The sequence below is a fragment of the Natrix helvetica genome, assembly GCF_964273705.1.
Source record: "Natrix helvetica genome assembly, chromosome: 2".
Classification (NCBI taxonomy): Eukaryota; Metazoa; Chordata; class Lepidosauria; order Squamata; family Natricidae; genus Natrix; species Natrix helvetica.
The window spans coordinates 285,829,995-285,850,610 of record NC_138552.1 but is presented as its reverse complement, the minus strand read 5'-3'; the positions used below and the strand labels follow the sequence as shown (position 1 = coordinate 285,850,610).

General features: G+C 41.7%; 1 protein-coding gene across 1 annotated transcript in view; it reads left to right on the top strand.

Annotated features, from left to right (window-relative positions):
* PAFAH1B1 (platelet activating factor acetylhydrolase 1b regulatory subunit 1) overlaps positions 1-20,616 on the top strand; it is a 66,771-nt gene that overhangs the window by 41,161 nt on the left and 4,994 nt on the right. Inside the window, exons 4-10 of the mRNA XM_081941448.1 lie at positions 2,199-2,273; positions 2,514-2,720; positions 8,071-8,239; positions 10,101-10,203; positions 12,927-13,155; positions 19,184-19,285; positions 19,633-19,789. Of these exons, the coding sequence (XP_081797574.1) occupies positions 2,199-2,273; positions 2,514-2,720; positions 8,071-8,239; positions 10,101-10,203; positions 12,927-13,155; positions 19,184-19,285; positions 19,633-19,789 (1,042 nt within the window). The remainder of the gene's footprint in view (positions 1-2,198; positions 2,274-2,513; positions 2,721-8,070; positions 8,240-10,100; positions 10,204-12,926; positions 13,156-19,183; positions 19,286-19,632; positions 19,790-20,616) is intronic.

Sequence of the window (20,616 nt, the reverse complement as noted above, 5' to 3'; positions counted from 1 at the left end):
CTCACGCGGTTTGGTGCCTTTGAGATACCGCTCGGTCAGTGAGTGGTGCTTTGCCCGTCTAGAGAGTGGGGTTGTCCACTGGGTGGGCACCATGTGGCAAGAAGTGACAGGCGGCTGCTCTCTTGCGAGCAGGCTCCCGAAGAGCCTGGCACAGGGACGGAAGGATGTGAGCACAGCCTCAGGCGAACAACTGACAAGCGGCTATGTTGTGTTGTCGGAGGAACACAATGCAGCATCCATGAGGTGACCACACTCGCTGCCTCCTGCATCCCCAAAATAATAAGCCCCCCTCCCCCCAAAAATAAGGCCAAGCCCTTATTTCAGGGGTGAAAAGAAAATAAGATCCTGTCTTATTTTTGAGGAAATACAGTAACTTCAGATTTTCTTTTTATTTAATCTTTTTATTCTTTTAAAGTTCATCCTATATACTTTCAAATTCATATTCCGTGAAATCCGTTTTCTAAATCAAGTTTATCTCAATGTTTTGTGTTTAATATTGTATACTTATATATACTTTTTAGAAGATACTTATTGTTCTATAAAGGTATCTCATGGATTGGTTTTCTATAATAAAATACTTTAGGTTTTAAAAAAGCCTAAGCAATGTAGAATGCCATCCCTATAAATTAACCTTTTTTTTAATATTAAGACATTCCATTCACCTTCCAGTATGAACTGGAAATATCCTAGATCTTTAGACAACTCTCAGACTACATGCAATTTAAATACATGTTAATCTCAGGCTGTGAAAACATCAAATTTTATTTTCCTTACCAAAATACTCACTTGTGGCTCCAATTTCATTTCCCTACATCTCGTTCAGATAAAGTCCTATTGTACCCTCGTTGCTCCTATAATTGAAAACTGTGCTTGATGAGAGGAGTGCCGCCTTATCCATCAATCTCATTAAATATTTTTCCCAAAAGGTAAAAAAGGAGAATCTGAATATGGTAAATATTTATGTTATTTGAGTCACGAGGGAGGCATTCTCTCCTCGTGAGAGAATAAAATAGAAGCCAAAAGAGGGTGAATTCGGCAAAGAATGAATGAGTGAATTTAAAATATTATTTTAAAAATCAAGCAATAGCTACTATTCTTAAAGAAATAAAAAAAAGTATTTCCATCTCAAAACAGCCGAGTTAGAAACATTGAGAGATTTCAATACTGTTCCCCAGTAATAAACAGAGACCATGTTTTCTTACTGCAGTGCATATTTTAATCAGCTCATTGATTCAAGACTGTGTGCTTCACACCCAGTAACTGTTAATGACCGTTATCTGTGGGTAATTTTTGCTGACTGTACTTTCTACATTTCATTTTTCATTTGACCTTGCTTTTTATTGCTTTCTTCCTTCTCTCCCTCCCTAACGCTCTTACACATCTAATTCTCAGGAAAATACTCCATGCATCTGATAATATGGATTGAGATTCAAGAAAGTTTTTTGGTAATAGACAATTTGTTAGTGTTTTTAAACTACTGTAACACCTCCTGCTTGCTTACCCCAACTGAAGTAAGCATTCGTATCTATGGATTAGGCATATTTTATATAATCTGCCTATAGTCTTAACTAACCTGCTTTTTGTCAAGTTTATCTATGGAAGCTTCTTAGTAACTGCATTCTTAAGGCACACTGGTTGACAGTTTTATTTTTCTACAGTGTGGATCAGATTAAGACTTGCTTGTATGAAATGTGTTGATTTTCATCTAGATAATGTTTCAGGCAGTCTGCCCCTGAGAAATGGTATCTGGGAAAAGAATCTAGAGTTTAGAATTTAGAGTTTTTCAGAGAGGCTTCTGATTGCCTGCTGCAGGAAAAATGGCTGAGTTAGGTAGATCTTATATTTGTATGACAGATCAGCACAATATAGGTTCATATGATGATAGTATTAACTTTAACAATGACTCTTCAAGTTATATACTTCTGAATTCCCATAACTCCTGATGGGTGATAGTGTTACAAACAATACACAAAAACCCAAGCAAACTTGGTACTGACTGACATTTAACTTACCGCTTTTATTTAGCGTTTCCAGCAGTAGTAGGTTTATAGTGATTCTTCATTAAGTTCCAAATTTTTATGAAACCAGAAGTTGTTCTTCCTCCTCTTGTTGAAGAAGAAAAACCAAGCATGGGGGAAATGCTCCTAAAAAAGCTTTGATTTGTTTAATGACTTTGATATCCTTCTTTTTTTCCCCAGAATGAAGAATTAGATAAGAAATATGCTGGGCTCTTGGAAAAAAAATGGACATCAGTTATAAGATTACAAAAGAAAGTAAGTAGAAACTTAAATTGGTATATTACTATGAAAAAAATGTGCTGAGATTTTTAAGCAGCATCTCCTTAAAGAAAAAAGAACATCAGAAAAAAAATAAAGCCTGACATTCGTTAATTTCCAGCTTACAACCCAATTTTCTCATTCCTAAACCTAAAAAGGATAGGGTTTGAGGGTTTTTAAAAAAAAATAAGTGTACCCTTTCCTAGTTCCCTCTCTTTTGATTCTCTGGACACTTAGGTTATGGAATTAGAATCCAAATTAAATGAAGCTAAAGAAGAATTTACATCAGGTGGGCCTCTTGGTCAGAAGCGAGACCCTAAAGAATGGATTCCCCGTCCTCCAGAAAAGTACGCATTAAGTGGGCACAGAAGTCCAGTCACGAGAGTAATTTTCCATCCAGTTTTCAGTGTTATGGTCTCTGCTTCAGAGGATGCTACAATAAAGGTAGGACCTTCATAACCTCTACACTCTATTGTTACTGTGTTAAGCAAATATCTTGTGCAAAGCCAGTATGGTTGAATAATGACTACAGGTCCTTTGATATCTTTTTTATTGTTGGTCACACAACCACCTATTTAGGCTTGATTTAGCATTTTTATTCACCTTTCGAGCCCTTGCCAAAGACCTGGGATATTGAAATAGTTTGATGGTTCTAAAGGTGGTATTGCAGGATGTAAGCTGTTCCACAGAAAGCTTCCTTTTGCAATTGACTGTTGCTGATTTTTATCAATGCCGACGGAGTTCAAGTGATGCTCCAGATGTTTTGGGATTGTACCCAAGGCCCAGTTACTATTGGTACTGTATTTGCTCACTTTTCCCAAAGTAATTCTATTTCTATTTGCAGGTGTTTGTATTTTGTGACTTTTTTTTCTCTCTGGAGAAAATGCAAGTCATCAAAAAATGGGCCTTAAGATTAATTTCTTTTTTTTTCATTGTCCCAATTGACTAAAATAACAAAAACACATCATGTTTGGTTGTAACAGGCAGGGGATGGGAGCTAATCTTGAATATCATATACCTGGTTTTTAATCTAGAGTTGTAAAGGAATCTGATAATGATGGGAGAAAAGCAATAAAACACAAAGGAGGATTTTTTTAAAAAATGCATTCTTTCTCCCAATTGTTTACATTTCTACTACTATTTATTATTTCTTCTTTCTAGAATAGAAGGCCATGGGGAAGATTAACTTTACCCCCATTTTACTATGCTAATTTAAATTAGGTAGAAACAATGGTGATTATTGGATTAAAAAAACCTCTCATCATATGTGTTTCTATTGTAGTCTTAAGTGATGGAGGCCAGATGAAGGTTGGGCATCTTGATGAGAATTATAACTTTGTTTTGTTTTGCTTTGCTTTTAGAACAAATCACTTAGAACCCAATCACTTTTTTCTAAGCAGATTTGTTCTAAAAACAAAACAAAACAAAGCCCAATTGTCATCAAGATGGCTAGCAAGCAACTGTGCTCCATCACTTAAGACTACAATAGAGACACATAGGATGAGGACTTTTTTTAAATCAGTAACCTCCATTGTTTTTAACCTAATTATAATTACCATTATACAGGTAGTCCCTGACTTACGACCGCAATTGAGCCCAAAATTTACGTTGCTGAGCAAGACAGTTATTACTTGAATTTTGCCCCATTTTAGGATCTTCTTTGCAGTTGTGAAGTTAGCAACACGGTTGTAAAGTAAATCTGGCTTCCCCATTGACTTTGTTTGTCAGAAGGTTGTCAGAGGTGAACACATGACCTCTGCATGGACATTGCAAGCGTCATAAATATGAGCTAGTTGCCAAGCATCCGAATTCTGATCATATGCCATGGGGATGCTGCAACAGTTGTAAGTGTAGAAAATGGTCATAAGTCACTTTTTTTTAGTGCCGTTATAACTTGGAATGTTCATTAAACAAATTGTTGAGGAATTCTCTGAAAATCCTTCCCCCATTGAGCTCCACCCTGCTGCTTCTCTTCTAGGTTTCTGGAGAAGATTTAAGTCTTGATATTCCCCCCTCCCCCACCCCCACATCAAGCTCAGGAAGAAGGCATGCTGTGATTGTATATTTGAATTTGACAGATGTATTATTTTGTGCATTTTTCTTTTTTTGTGTGTGTAATTACAACATATTTGTTTATTTTATGGGTGGATTTTTTTTTATCGGGGAGAGGGAAGGTGAGATGTTTCAGATTGTTACTGTGTTTCCCTGAAAATAAGCCACGCCCTGCTAATAAGCCCAATCGGGCTTTTCAGAGCATGCGCCATAATACGCCCTCCCCTGAAAATAAGCCCGCCCCCAGTCCCCGCCATTAACACTGTACCACCTGCCGGTACAGCTTCCGGGGCAAAAAGAGGGCTCGCCACAAAAACAGCGGCAGGCCAGCAATGTGATCACCCCCTCCTGCCTGTTCCTTCTCGTGCAAAAAAACACCGCCCACCCCAACGGCAAAGGCAGCCTGCCTGGTTCCCTTCCTCGCGTTCCTCGCCATTGTGCTCAGGGAAGCGGCTGTTGAAAAAAAACTTCTCACGAGTTCAATCAAACATCTTGAAATCGCGAGAAGGGTTTTTTTTTAATCAGGGGCTCCCCTGAATATAATGTCGAGGAATGCAACAAAGCTAGAAAGGTAAGAGGCACGCCCTGCGGCCCAACACCGCCCACTTTGCCCCAATGGTAAAGGCAGCCTGCCTGGTTCCTTTCCCCGCCGTCCCTTTAACGAGGGGCGGCAGGTGGGGTGGGGGGGGAGAAGCGAGGCACGCCTCCTACCTTCCCAGCTCCGTCGTGTTCCTCGCCCTTTCGCTGATTGAATCCCGTTGTAAAAAAATCTCATTAGTTCAACTCGCGAGGTTTCCCTGAAAATAAGCCACACCCTGCTAATAAGCCCAATCGGTCTTCTGGAATGAATGGCGTACAAATAAATAAAAGATTGAGGCGCTTTGTGTGCTTCCAGAGTAAAGCTGTATGATTTTTTTTTGAAGAAATTACATATTGCATCCCTCCAAACCATTGAATTGTTAAGTGTGCTTTAAAAAACAGCTTTTGTTATGTCTTTGTGGCTTCAAGAGTTCTGACTAGTATAGCTCCTGAGACTAGAACATAAAAGCACAAGAGAAACTCTGGGTAAAAGCATCATGAGAGGAAACTGCTTCTTGTTCTTGTTTTCTTTTCTTTTTTTGCTTCTTACGTGCACTATAGATATTCAACCATTTATATTTTTAGCTGACAGTGTTCTCTGCTTTTGGAGGTGACAGGAATCTCGCATGTTCCTGCAAAATGCACGTGTGTGAATTGACATGCCAAAGTGGAATAGCAGCACTAAACTAAATGTTCATTCTGTCATGTATGCATTGTTGCTTGCAAACAATGAATTGTTTTTAATTCCCGGGGAGTATATCTAAATCCAATTTGAGAAGTTGTTAACTTTTTAAAACATATCTTAGTGTCCCTCTTTTTTTCTACCAAAAAGAATCTTCTCCCTACTATTAAATTTTGAGGAACTGGTTGAAGTTTTGGAGAATGTCAGCATTGCCACCTGCATATTAGATCCTTGTCCCGCCCAATAAATTTAAAACCCTGTGAGAAGTGATCATCTCTTGTCTTCAGGTGATGGGTAACTCTCCTTTTGTTGGCTGCTTGGCTTACTAGGAAACAGTGATCTTCTCTCTCCTCAGGAAACCATCACTTGACCTAGCATTGTGGGATTTCTTTTTATCTGTTTCCGGTCTTTCCTTTTGGGGGAAGATTATGGAGAGTGTGGTATGCATTTTGTGCAATAACTTCAAAGGACTCTGGAAGAAGTGAATTGTCTAAGGCAGTGATGGCTAACCTTTTTGCCATCGTGTGCCAAAAGCGGGGTGAACGTGGGTGAGTGGGTGTTGTGCACACGTGTGCCCACACCCATAATTCTATGCACCCTCCCCCTGCACGTGTGCATGCCCTCCCAGCCCACAGCCTCTTTCCCGACTTCTGGTGGACTGAACTCGCGTGCCCGCCAATATGGGTCTGCGTGCCACAGGTTCACCATCACAGATCTAAGGTCTGCATACAGTACTGACTGCTTGTAGATGACCTTTGAGATATGTGTGTATCCAAGAGTGGTCCTGCTTGATCTTTCCGTAGCATTTGATACCATTGGTTATGGCACGGGGGTGTCAAACTTTATTATTTATTATTTATTAGCGTTTATATACCGCCCCCTCTCCCGAAAGGGACTCGGGGCGGTGTGTCACGTTGGTGTTACATGATGTGTCCCAATGTTTTTTGCCTTCGTGGAGCTGCATGGGACACATGTGGCCTGCGGGCCTCCAGTTTGACACCCCTGGGTTATGGTGTCCTCCTGAATGGTCTCTGGATATTTCGGGCTCTATTTTGTTGTGTTTCTCCTTCCTTTGGGCGTGTTTCTAATTGGTGTTGTTTGGAGGGGGGGGGGGAAATCCAGGGCTTTGCTCCTTGGAAAAGATCCCAGGTGTTAGTTTTGTGAGGTTCCACAGAATTCAACACTCTCTCCAGCTTTATTCAACATCTGCCTGAAACCATTGGGTGAAGTTATCTGCTGGCGTGGGATTTGGTTCCATCAGTATGCCAATCATACCAAGTTCTATATCTTCATCCTTAACCAAATAAGCAATGCTGTATAAACCCTGTCCTAGTGGCTGGTTATGGCTGTGGGTGAGAAGCTTGGACTGAACTCTAGGAAGACTGAATAGCCTGGGTTTCAGGGACCTGCCAACTTGATTTTGCTATCTTCAGTTCTAGAAGGGATTGACATTGTCTGGGAAAGAACTGGCATGCAGTTTTGGTGGTTCTCCTGGACTTTTGTCTCCAGCTCTATGAGGAGAGGGCAGCCATGACCAGGAGGGCCTTTGTTTGTATTCATCTTCTGTACCAATCACATCCCTTTTATTTATTTCTCACATTTATATTACTGCCTGCTTGAACTAGGAAGCCATCTTGCAGTCACTCATGCCTTAGTACCCACCTGTGTGGACTGTTGCAACATGTTGTACCCTTGACCAAGCTACAAGTGGTTCAAAATGCAGCTATCTAAATAACTATAACCCTGTTGGATATTTATAAAGCCATAAATAATGTTTTTTTTTTGACAGGCTTAGTATACAATTGGTTCCCTGTTGCTGGTTAGTTGCCAGAATGTTTGTTTAGTTGCCTTCCTTGAGGTGCACCTTTCGTTTTAATGTTAATTTTGTCCTTTTGTTACTTTTACTTATTTACTTGATGATACTGTATTTAGAATCTTTTCATGATTGAGATGGCATAAGCGTTGATGAACAAATAAATAGGTATTAAAATGTTTTAAAAGGTTGCTAAGCGAGACAGTTGTTAAGTGAGTTTTGCTCCATTTTATGACCTCCGTTGCCACTGTGGTTAAGCGAATCACTGCAGGTGTTAAAGTTAGAAACGCAAGTGAATTTGGCTTCCCTGTTGATTGCGTGTCAGAAGGTCACAAAAATAATCACATGACCCCAGGACACTGCAACCATCAAAAATATGAACCAGCTGCTGAGCATCTGGATTTTGATCATCTGAGCATGGGGGTGCTGCAACAGTTGTTAATGTGAAAAATGGTCATAAATGGTCCCTATTCTGGCTGCTGTCTCCACTTCAACAGAGAATGAGCGCATCAGGTAAGAACCAACGCCCATTTTCAGCGTCATTTTAACTTTGGTCACTAAACGAATGGTTGTAAGACGAGGGCTACCTGTACTTTTGAAGCAAATGTAGGGGAACCAAATAGTTTGCTGGCAATGCATATTTACCAATTTCTGTATCTAATTCCTAGGTATGGGATTATGAGACAGGTGATTTTGAACGCACCCTGAAAGGCCACACAGATTCTGTGCAGGATATTTCCTTCGACCATAGTGGCAAGCTACTGGCCTCTTGTTCTGCAGATATGACCATTAAGCTATGGGACTTCCAAGGCTTTGAGTGCATCAGAACCATGCATGGTAAGGAATTGTTTTTTAAAAAATCATTAGCAATAGTCAGATGAAATTAAAAACTAGGTATATACCTCTTCTCTCTTCTGATGACGTTGTGAACAAGAGGACATCACATTCAAGATATTCGTCCCAAGGCTTAGTCCTCAGGTATAGCTTGATTGCCCATGTATTGGAGTGTTTTGTGCAGCAGGCAGGAGTACTCACATCACTGTGGTAAAACCTTTTCCACACAGTAGTATCTTCTCCACATGAACACCATAGTTTTATCCTAAGCTCCTCTCTCGTGCGTTAGCAGATTATTTTCTAGGGTGGAGCAAAACATGGGGAGACATGACTCACAGCCCTGGAAGTGCTGCGATCCAGTTCATGCATATGTTAGCCACTCTTGTCACTAATCTGCTATGTTGCCCAGTGTATTTTGTTTTCTTACTACTGGCTGCTTACAGTTTAACTTCGCCGTACTCTACTAGTATTAAAATGTTACAGGTTTCGTGCAGTGTAATACGTTGAGTGGGAGCAAAAGGCTGTAATGCTTACTGTTTGTTTACTATCTGATGCCATTGCAGCTCAGTCACCATGGGAAGCATCCATTTTGGTTCATTTTTGCTATCGTGATGTATTCAAAAGCAAAGAAATTGTTTCTCTCTTCAGTTCTTTGAATCAAAAACTTGCCTGTTCTCCATTTCAGAACTGTGGCTGAGAGGCATTCAGAAATATCATTTTTGCTTCCTGACTGTGTCTTTAAAGAGCCCCAATAGCCAGAACATGTTTCTGAAAACAAGCTTTTATGGCTTCTGGAGGAAGTTGAGCAGCAGTGCTTCTAGCCCAGGGGCAGAAAAGGTTAGCTGCTTTTCAAAAAGAGCAGCTAAAAATGGTAGCTAATATCCACAAACTTTCTCCCTGGGGATAAAGTGAGTGGAGAGAAGAGACTGTTACCCTCCAAGTGTTGTGATTTTAACCCAATTCCTGCCAGCCTTAGCCAGCATGAGCAACAGCTAAGATTCCTCTCTTCTATGCACTGATGAGATTACCTAGCCTGATAATTAAATACCTGCAGGGAACCCTCCAAGCTTAGAAAATGCCAAGAACTTTTAGCATCATGCATCATTTTATATTTCAGTAATCCTCCTTTCCACTTTAGCAGTGCTGTGTCCTCTTTTGGGGTTGCTAGCCCATGATTATTCAGCTACCCCCTTCCAGGCCTGCAGTGACCTTTTTTCAATGTGACAATCAATTTCTGCTGTTCAAAATATAACCATCCATACCCCGGTGTCCATTCAGATGGCGCAGCTTTGATTACAGAGTCAAAGAATAGATGGTCTTGAGGACTGAAAAAAACGAATCTGTTTATAGGTTGCCTGAAGTCAAGGGTGCCACTTGTCCTTTTTTAATTTCTGTAGCAATCTTTCTTTCATTTAAAATACTTGGGGGTTCTGGCACAAGGCAGCTCCCTTGCTATTTCCACATTCTTTCAACATCTGCAAGGCTACAGCCTTAGGGGCTGGGCTCCTTGCTCAAGGACCTTGGGTGAAAATGTGTATTCTTGAGGTTTAATTAGTACACCACAATTATTCCTCAGACGCTGTACAACAAACCATTCTATAGAACAGCCAGGCAATTGCCAAAGCATACTGTGTGTTGTTTTTTCCCCAGCATCCCATCTTGTTTGCCCCTTGAGGATTACCATATGGCAGCATGATGACTGAGATTGGTGGCAGTTATAAACTGGCACATCTGGAGGGCACCCAGTTGGGCACTTGGGTGCCATACAGAATTGTGTGAAGGGGTGAATTTAATAATGGTATTCATATACATTGTGACAAAAGGAACGTAATGTTTGCTTTCTTTTTTCCCCCTCCCCCTCTAGGACATGATCATAATGTTTCTTCAGTAGCCATCATGCCCAATGGGGATTATATAGTATCTGCTTCGAGGGATAAAACCATCAAAATGTGGGAAATTCAAACAGGGTAAGAGCTTGCAGATACATTTATATGAAGACAAAACTAGGCATCTTTAGACGTGCCTTTTAGGAAATGAGATGAACATTGCAGACGAACCATTGGCCTGGAAAAACGGCATTTCATACAGAAAAATCTCAAGATTGAATTCTTAGCATCTCTTAAGTCAGGGGTGTCCAAACTTGGGAACTTTAAGACTTGTGGACTTCAACTCCCATGGCTGGCTGGGGAATTCTGGGAGTTGAAGTCCACAAGTCTTAAAGTTCCCAAGTTTGGACAACCCTGTCTTAAGTTAACAGGATCAAGAGGCAGGTAATTAGGAAGACCAGTCCATGTACCTGGAATTTGTTTACATTTCCAACAGTTTGGGGACATATTGCTAAACATTTTAACCAATCTTGCCCGGGGGCAGGGGAGGGTGCCACATATAGAACATTTTATGAAGATTCTCTTTATATGATGTGGCCAATGTCAATTTCCAATTTCTCTCCCAAAGTAACCCAGGCACATACTACCACATGTAGTGTAGAAAAGAAAGGACATTTTGGATACAAATGTGGTTAGAAAAAAATGGTTAAGACAACGTATAGAATTCAAAACCAGAATTACTTCTATTCGGCATTATACCAGGTGGCTATGATAAAGGGAGTCAGATAAAGTCTGACGCAGAAGCAGCAAAGCTGTTCATCAGATGAAGCTACAGCAGGGGTGTCCAAACTTGGCAACTTTAAGACTTGTGGACTTCAACTCCCAGAATTCCCCAGCCAGCCATGCTGGCTGGGGAATTCTGGGAGTTGAAGTCCACAAGTCTTAAAGTTGCCAAGTTTGGACACCCCTGAGCTACAGAGTTTTCTTTGGTTGCTCAATCAGTAGATGATGACCATAAACACATGACTCACCTGTGGTTGGGTTAGGACACCACACAGCCAAGTCTGTTTAAAACACGTGCCAACCTGTTCATAGCTTTCCTGGTTCTCCTGGAATACCAGAAGGCAAAGTATTTTCTTTGTCAATACAAACTTCCATATTGATTGGGTAATACCACCCACCAGGGCCTCTTGTTTGCTCCCGGAGACCACATATCGAACGCTCACCTTTGGTCACATCCTTTCCAATGTCTCATAACCTGGATTCTTGCTGTATTATCGCCTTAAGCAGAAGGTTCACTAGGAACTTAAGAAGAGGTTGGCTAGCCATTTGTCTGAAACGGTATAGGGTTTCCTGCCTAGGCAGGGGGTTGGACTAGAAGACCTCCAAGGTCCCTTCCAACTCTGCTATTGTATTGTATTGAACACACCAGTCTGTGTAGCCAGCGTGGCTGTTATATTTTAGCACAGGGATGAACAAGTGAGAAATAAAGGCAAATTGTCACTATAAAGCTCTGGGCTAGTATGGTGACATTCTTCCCCCCCACACACACACTTTTTTTTTTAAAAAAGCCACAATTCTGTTCAGGGAGGAAAACATATTGATTTAATGTAATGTCTGAGAAGCTTGTACTTTTGTAAATCAGAGGGAGAAAACCATTCAGTGCATGGAGAGCGATTGTGTTCATTCAGCTCAACATTGAAATCACTTGGCTTGGTACTTCATCCTGGTTGTCTCAATTTTAAAACATGGCCCTTGGCTTTCCGCACAAAAACCAGGTGTTGCCTTCAACCTGCGTTGCTAGGTTACTCCATTCCGATTTAACAACTTTGTATTAGCCTTATATAAGCCTAGTTCTTCTCATTTGTCTCATAGGCTGTAGCCCAGTGTGATACCAAAATTTCTTTAGACTTGCAAGGAAAGCGATCTCAGTTTTCCCATCTTTCTCCAGTGTTTTTGGATACTTTCTGTAGGATTGGTCTGATATTGGTGGCTATCCTGGAAAACCTCTGAGACCATTTTATGCCCCTACTCCAGGGGTGTCCAAACTTGGGAACTTTAAGACTTGTGGACTTCAACTCCCAGAATTCCCCAGCCAGCCATGCTGGCTGGGGAATTCTGGGAGTTGAAGTCCACAAGTCTTAAAGTTCCCAAGTTTGGACACCCTTGCCCTACTTATTTCTTTAACTTTTCTCTCCCACCCACCCACCCCTAGTTGCCTTATTGTCTGTTTATTTAAAATCCCCATAGTCTTCCCAACCCAGTGTCAGCGTTCCAAATATCATGCAGAATTAAATCATTGTCCAAGGCAAAGTAGTCCTTAAAACTCCAATTTAATAAGACAGGCATGTTGGCATTAAGCTGGTGAATTTCAACTCTAAGGTACACCCGGTGAATTCACCCAGTTAAAAGTTCATCATTTTTCCCCACACCCCATAATTCATCACATGGTCCAATCTTCATCTTCCACGCTGGCATGTACACCCCTCTTCTTCCGGCCAGGTGTTGAGGTGCGGAGACAAAAGACGACCTTGAGCTTCTAAGAAATTCATAACAATACATTCCACAATCCTACTCCTTTTTATTCCCCCCTCCCAACTACTATACCAACGAAACAGCATAATATATATATGTTTTAATTATGTGGCAGGCCAAAGATCCTAAAAGGAACAGAATTACAGGCCTGACACCCAGTTTAATAACAAAAATCTCTAAACTTAGTTGGCAAGACACTACAGGTTAGCTCTTGAAAAAAAATAATAATCCTGCAGCCGCCTGAACTGTTCTCAGACCGTCCGTTTTATTGGTTCCATTCTCTGTAGCAATCTTGTACTGATGAGACATGTCTTCTTTCCTGTGAACAGTTACTGTGTGAAGACTTTCACGGGGCATCGAGAATGGGTCCGCATGGTACGACCTAACCAGGATGGCACGCTGATTGCCAGCTGTTCTAATGACCAGACCGTGCGTGTCTGGGTGGTAGCAACAAAGGAGTGCAAAGCTGAACTTAGAGAACATGAGCATGTAGTAGAGTGTATTTCCTGGGCTCCCGAGAGCTCTTATTCCACCATATTGGAAGCTACAGGATCTGAGGTGAGAGATTCCACTTAGAGAAACATCCTTATTGGTTTGGCAAACTTTTCCACTTGAGAGCTTGACATGCTCTGGATTTTCTTCCAAGGGAAATCTTCTTTATCTTCTCTTTATGACTATGACCTATGATCCATTACTTGCTGTTTATATGTACACCGTGAGCTTAGGCACCAGAGTCAAGGTCCTTGTGTGTCCAATCACACTTGGCCAATAAAGAATTTATTCTATTCTAATTTATTAGTATGTTATATGGGAAATGTTTTCCATTGCAAGCAGGATTGGGTGATATCAGATTGTCTGAATATCTTTTTGTGAATCATACAAGTAGTCCTTGACTTAAGACCCCAACTGGGACAGGAATTTCACTTATAAGTTGACGCGGTCATAGAGTGAGACATGACCGGACCTGATTTTACTACCAATGTTACTGTGGCCTTTAAGCAAACCACATGGTCATTAAGTGAATCCAGCTTCCCAAATTGACTTTGCTTTGTTGGAAGCCAACTGGGAAGGTTGCAGATCATGGTCACATGACCCCCAAAATGCTGCAACTGTTGTAAATGTAAGCCAGTTGCCAAGCAACCAAATTGCAATTCCAGTAGTGTGGCTGTCGTAACTTTGAGGATGAGTCAGAAGTTACTCTTTCTCGACTGTTGTAACTTCAGACCTGTGTTAAGCGAATGGTCAAAAGTTGAGGACTGCCTGTACTATTGATGCATTACAATATAATTATATAATCTCATTGAGGAATTGTGGAAGCTATAGGACTAAAACATTTAGAGCAGGGGTGGGGAAATTATGGCCCTTTTATGACTTGTGGACTTCAACTCCCAGAATTGCTGAGCCGGCCATGCTGGCTCAGGAATTCTGGGAGTTGAAGTCCACAAGTCATAAAGGGAGTCATAGTTCACCACCTCTGATTTAGAGGAATAAATAGCATCAAATTGGGGAAGTCTGGGCACAGTCCTGCTACTTTGGGAGATTACCCTTGTTTTAAGGTAGGTGGTGGAACTTTTTTTCATTTGCAGTATTTTTTTCTGTAAAAAAATGGTATCAATGTTTATTCAAACCATTGAATAATGTTTTAGGAGAGTGATATCAATGTTTATTCAAAACCATTTGTAATTCCCTACTTTCAACTATAAGCCATGGTTAACAAAATAGGCACAAGACACCCCCCTCCACAAACAAACAAACAAAATTCTGGCCACCTATAAAAGCTATATGAATTATGCCATAGTGTATCTATCTACTTTCATAGACTCAACAATTAAGATTACAGTAAAGATTTTTAAAAAAACGACTAAATTCAAATACAGGACAGTGACAGTTGGTCATTTGGGCAGCAGAGGGATTGGTAACGATATCTGTCCTTAGGTTTTTAGCTTTAGCATTTCAGTGACGCATCAATAAAATGTAACTGAATGCCTCTTTAAGGAGAGTCTGAATAGGCCCACCACCGAGAAGTAACCTCTGGCCATAGTGTACGAAGGGCCATAAGTACGAGGCTCTGAATAATGAAATAAATCACTTACTGCTCATCTACGGCAGAAGATCTGCAGCAGAAGCTCTTCATGTTGCTTTCCAATCCGTTGGAAGTGAGTGCAAGGGAGCCGTTGCTTCTTCTAAGTGTTTTTTCCAAATAAACCACATCACGGTATCCTCAGCCTCGCACTTACTAGGGCGTGAAGGCAAAGAGCTTGGTAGGAGAAGGACCAAAAGGGTGGATTTTTAATTAGTTAGTTTAATTTCAGTAGCCACCCATTTCAGCCAATTGACTCTGGATATGGTGAAAGTGGGTAGATGTAGTGATAGCTTGGCCACATTGCTAAATTTTGGGTCAATTGCTGCTTGGCCTGGGAATCTGACTACACTCCTAGGGAACCATAACTGCATTGAAGTGCATTTGCTATAGCAGATGTAAGCAGTGTATGAAGTTTGTGTTTGTAATGCATCTCTCACCATCCTAACCCATCCTACAGTACCATCACCATTTTGTCCCCCTTTCTGTGAATAAAGACACGCAGAGGAAGCTTCTGGGTTTAATTCCTACGCATGCCAACTCCTTCGTGAAAATTCATTTACTAAATGACGGGAGAGTCTCATCATCCAGGCCATGGTTGTCCCAAAGGTGCTATTTTTTACAAGAGGCGACTGGACTTCCTAGTTTTTCTTTGAAGACGTTTCGCTTCTCATCCAAGGAGCTTCTTCAGCTCTGACTGGATGATGGGGAATGCAAAGATTTATATTCCATTTATATTTGTATTCCATTCCCCACCGTCCAGTCAAGAGCTAAAGAACTGAAGAAGCTTCTTGGATGAGAGGCAAAACGTTTTGAAGGAAAAAAGCCAAGGGGAAAAAACCAAGAAAGTCCAGTTGCCTTTAGGAAAATCACCTTTGAGAAATTTACTAGGGATTTGGGGTTTTTTTTTATTTATTTATTTATTTCTTAGATTTTTAGACCGCCCCTCTCCCAAAAAGGGACTCAGGGCGGTGTACAGTCAATACAATAAAACCAGTCATAAAATTAAATACATTTAAGCTACATTTAAGATACATTTGGAGGGGAGATAGGCTGTACTAAGAAATAAATAATTCTAATCCTAAAAACATCACAATTAAAACCCCAAACCCTAAAATAAAATAAATCCCTGGGAGGTAAAACTAAGAAAGTGCCAGGCCAGCTGATTGAAACAGGTGAGTCTTTAACTTTTGCCGGAAGGAACGGAGGTCGGTGGTAGTTCGAATGTCTGGGGGGAGGTCATTCCAGAGGGTTGGGCCCATCACAGAGAAGGATCTACTCCTAGGTGTCGCCCGCTGGCATTGCCTAGCAGACGGCACCAGGAGGAGCCCCTCCCTGTGTGAGCGGATAGGTCGCAGGGACGTATGTGGAAGGATGCGATCCTGCAGATAACTAGGTCCTCTGCCATGGAGCGCTTTAAAGATGGTGATCAATACCTTGAAACGCACCCGAAAGGCCACAGGTAGCCAGTGCAGCTCGCGCAGGCTTAAACATTTAGAATGGCACCATAAAAGGATTACCACCAGTTTGCCTTTACTGTGATCAGACTTGAAACTTTTTCAATCTCTAAAAAGGATATCCATGCATTCCTATCGTGGTCATTTCTCTCAGCTGACCTTATTTTTTCTCCCCAGGCCTGTGCTGGCTCAATTCTGGAATGATAACCAACAGCCTCCAGGGCCGAAGAAAATGTTAGATTCCCAATATCTGTTTACTAAGACCTTATTCCAGCTTTGCTTTTAAAAGGCGGCCCAACAGTCAACAGGGGGAAGAGAATGTTATAGAAAAAGCTCATATTTTGACTGAACGTATAAATCAGCCTTTCCCAGGGTGGATCCTCTGAGAGCCTCCCTTGAAAAATTCCAAGTCAGCATTGCAAACATTTCTGGAGGGAACCAACTTGTGGAATGCTGGTTTTAAAGAGTAGCCTTGTGTGTCTGAAGTTCTGTTTTTAATCTCTGACATTTAAGAGTGAATGATATGGTCAGGTGCCCCAGGCTTTCTTCTCCAGCATGCCAACAATTATGACCTGGATGCTACTTAAGGGTCTTTAATGTTTCATGTCCTGTTTATTCTGGATTTCTACATGTTATCTTAAAGGAGCCTCTTAATCTGTTCTTGTGAATCTCTAAATTAAGGTCCATGGGCCACATCTGGCCCGTGGGGGGCGCTTAAAACTGGCCCGGCTTGGAAACAGTGAAGAACTGGCCCGTGGTGCCTCTGTCAGTGAAAATGGGCTCCCGAGTTCCGTTTCCGGCTGTGACTGCCTCCTGCCACCCTCTGCCAACGAAAACAGAGCTCCCTCCGGAACTCTGTTTTCGCTAGCAGAGGATGGCAGGAAGCCGCCACAGCCGGAAATGGAGCTTGGGAACCCGTTTTTGCTGGCAGAGCACTGGGGCCACCACAGGCGCCCCGACACGAGTGACATCGAGCTGGGCACGCCCCCCCCCCCCAGGTCAAACACAACCTTGATGCAGCCCTCAAGAAAATCGAATTTGACACCCCTACTCTAACTGAATTGGATCTCCTTGAGTATAGGAGAAAAGGAGGCAAATTAAGAAGGCCTTACCATTGATGAATGGAAGATGATGCATGATACAAATGATATCTTCCCCATTGTGTCTGAACAGAAGAACCGCTCCGTTCTGGTGCAGAGTTGTTTCAGATAGAATAGATCGATAGCATCTTATTTTTAGATCCGCTGAAAAGAAATCCCCAAGTAGTTACCCTGAAATTGACCACAACTCTTCAATTTGGATGTTAAAAAGCTGAAGGGGGAAAGATACATTGTGAAGATCAATGGAAACTCCTCTCAACGTGGTGCTGTCAGATACCTTGCGTGTTGTGAATCTAACTCACCTGAGGACAACCGAGTCAAGGATTATATCGTTCTCGATAAGAAAAAAAATGAGTGAATTACTACATTTGGTCTTTTTTTGAGACTCAAGTGTTATTCAGGTCAGGTTCTTCCACTAACTGGAAGGAAAAAAACCCCAAATACAGCGATTCTTACACGGGCAAAATTATAATATCTAGTCTGGCTGTGGGACATCTTCAAACCATTTTCCTCTCAGTTCTAGAATCACTTCTCCTCAACAGGTCTTCTCTGTTAATGAAAACAATCCCCAACCAAATAAAGGCAGAGTTATCAGTTTGTTAAGTGAAAATGAAGAAAAGAAACTCTGCACAGAAGTTTACGATGGAGCCATATTTTCTTAAATTGGACAGATTTGCTGGGTTGGGTTTTTTGAAATTGGTAATTTCTGTTCATTGGCTGAACCTTAAGTAGCTGTGTTGTCTTTTTATTTTATTTCTCTACCTCTATTCCTCCCAGAGGATGCTTGAGCAGTTTGCGAGCGAATAATAAGAAAGTCCTACATGCAACCATCATGAAAAACAACAACAACTAACACAGTAAAGATTTTTTTTTTTAAAGAACAAAATTCATTCAATAAAACAGAAAAGCAAAATAACAGGCATCCATCTTGAGCATTGAAGCTTGGTGTAGATTTTCCTTACAACTGAGGGCAACTATGTTTCTAGCGGCAGGCTAAAGTCATGGAAAGCACCCAGTTATGCATGTCTTCATTTGGGAGAAGCGATGCCTTCTGCCACGGGGAACATTTCCCTAATCCCTGGGTCTGAAACCCTCCTGTCAACAGGATCTCTGACTTAGAAAGGCACAAGATTCATTAGAAAAGAGATTAACTTGAATCTCATGGAGATGACACAGTCTCCAGACAGTCAACTTCCAGTGGCTCTGGATAGACAACTCAAGAGAAATCTCCCATTAGAAACTTTCTGGGGAGGGTCCTACACGTAGGAATAAAACTTCCACCATATTTCATAACACACTGAGCTGTTGTAGCAAGGTTTCATGATCAGTGGTGTCAAAAGTTGCTGAGGTAAAACCTCCAGAAAATTTAAGAATGTAGGTTGCGTGCAGGCACCTTCTTTTTCTCTTGTTTCCCCTCCACCTCTCTTGTTCTCTCTGTCTTGTTCTTTCTCTCTTGTTCTTCCCCCCCCCCTCTCTCTCACACACACATTTTTGTGTCACTTCAAGCTAATCCATTTACGGTCTGTGTAAATACATTCAGACAAGCAAGAGTCATACGTGTATTTACATCGGCTGAGGCCAGTCCAATTTAACCATCTCTGCTGGATCCTGGCAGCCATGGCGGGCAAGGATTCAGAAGATACGAAGTTGGCCTGGCATTTTGCCCCTTTTCTGCGATTGCAGTAACGGAATGAATGCTATCAATTCTCACCAAAGAACAAACCACCTTATGCTTTCAACACAATCTGCAATGACATCTAATTTACAGTAACTTTGCCTTACTCAAAATTTCTGTGTGCCTATCTGGTTTCTGTATTCAGGTTGTATTTATTCTGGTTATCTTGAAGGAAAAACATTTTGAGCTTCGCATAAGTCTCCACATTGTTTACTTCATACAGAATTGTCGAATTTGTACAGAACGATTCTTTTTCTTCTTCCTTCCCCTATAGAATAAGAAGAGTGGTAAGCCTGGGCCTTTCCTGCTTTCTGGATCTAGAGACAAGACCATTAAGATGTGGGACATTAGCACTGGCATGTGCCTTATGACCCTTGTAAGTTCCTTGAATATCCTCTGCTCATCTGCTTTGCAACTCTGCCTAGTTGCTACATGAGGGAATAGATTTGCGCTTCTTACGGGGTGAGCTCAGGCGTTCTCTGAGGAATCCAAGTGCACGCATCAGAATAAATAGAATTGGGAGAGCTCGAAGGAAGCACAGAAAAACAGGTTACCAGTTCCACCCAAGAAGCTCAACGTGCTGTTAATTCTAGCCTAGGGCCAATTTTGGGGCAAGGAGCAACACGATCTGAACTCTGGATTTCAGATTTGTGTTCTTCCTACCCAGATGTCCCATCGGTGATCTGCTTGTGACTTTGGGCTTTTTCTATTTTCACTTAAAAGGTGGGCCATGATAACTGGGTACGTGGTGTCCTGTTCCACTCTGGTGGTAAATTTATTTTGAGCTGTGCCGACGACAAGACCTTGCGTGTCTGGGACTACAAGAACAAAAGATGCATGAAGACTCTTAACGCGCATGAACATTTTGTTACCTCATTGGGTATGTATATGCATTAAGCGGGTGCAAGGAGATTCCAGTCATTTCTTTAATCGTTGCCATACATGTTAATCACAGGTTCCCACTCCCTTCCCTCTTTTTGCTTCTCTTGACAATCTTCTTACCGCTCCTTCTTCAGCTCTGACTGGATGGTGAGGCATGGAAAGATTCATACTCCTTGCAGACAGCTGGTCATTTGCCTTCTTTTAGAGGGTCGCTAAGGCCACCTGGAGGTTTATCAGGGTCATCATGAGTGGTGCAAATGGGTGTGGAGCCTTCTTGGAACTGACGAAAGGACTGTGTTGTAGACTGGAGACAGATCAGGACTGCCAAATTCCCGGCCTATGGGCCGCTTGCGTCACACGCTGGCCAAGCCCACACCCGGTTTAGCGGGTGGGGGTGGGGAGGTCCCTATACATTACATGATGCCATCATGACGCTGTGAGTTTGACACCCCTGAGATATATGATGATCTGGATGACAGAGAAGCTCCACAGACATCTTCCTATCAGGGTTCCCAACAGTTACAATTCCTTTTCTTAAGCAACGGATAAAGACATGCTTCCTTTGCTTCCTCCCAGGAACGGTTTCCCTTCCAGCCTTAAGACTTCTGGAGATGTAACACCAGTCTGCCATATGTACAGAATTCCACAAATGCTATGGGCAGCAAGAAAGTGTACCAGATTACAAAATAACAAGAGTTGGAAGGGACCTTGGAAGTTTTCTAGGTGCTCAAGCAGGAGACCCTGTACCATTTCAGACAAATGGTTGTCCAATCTCTTCTTAAAAACTTCCAGTGTTGGGATTGGTGGGGGAATGAAGCTCAAACC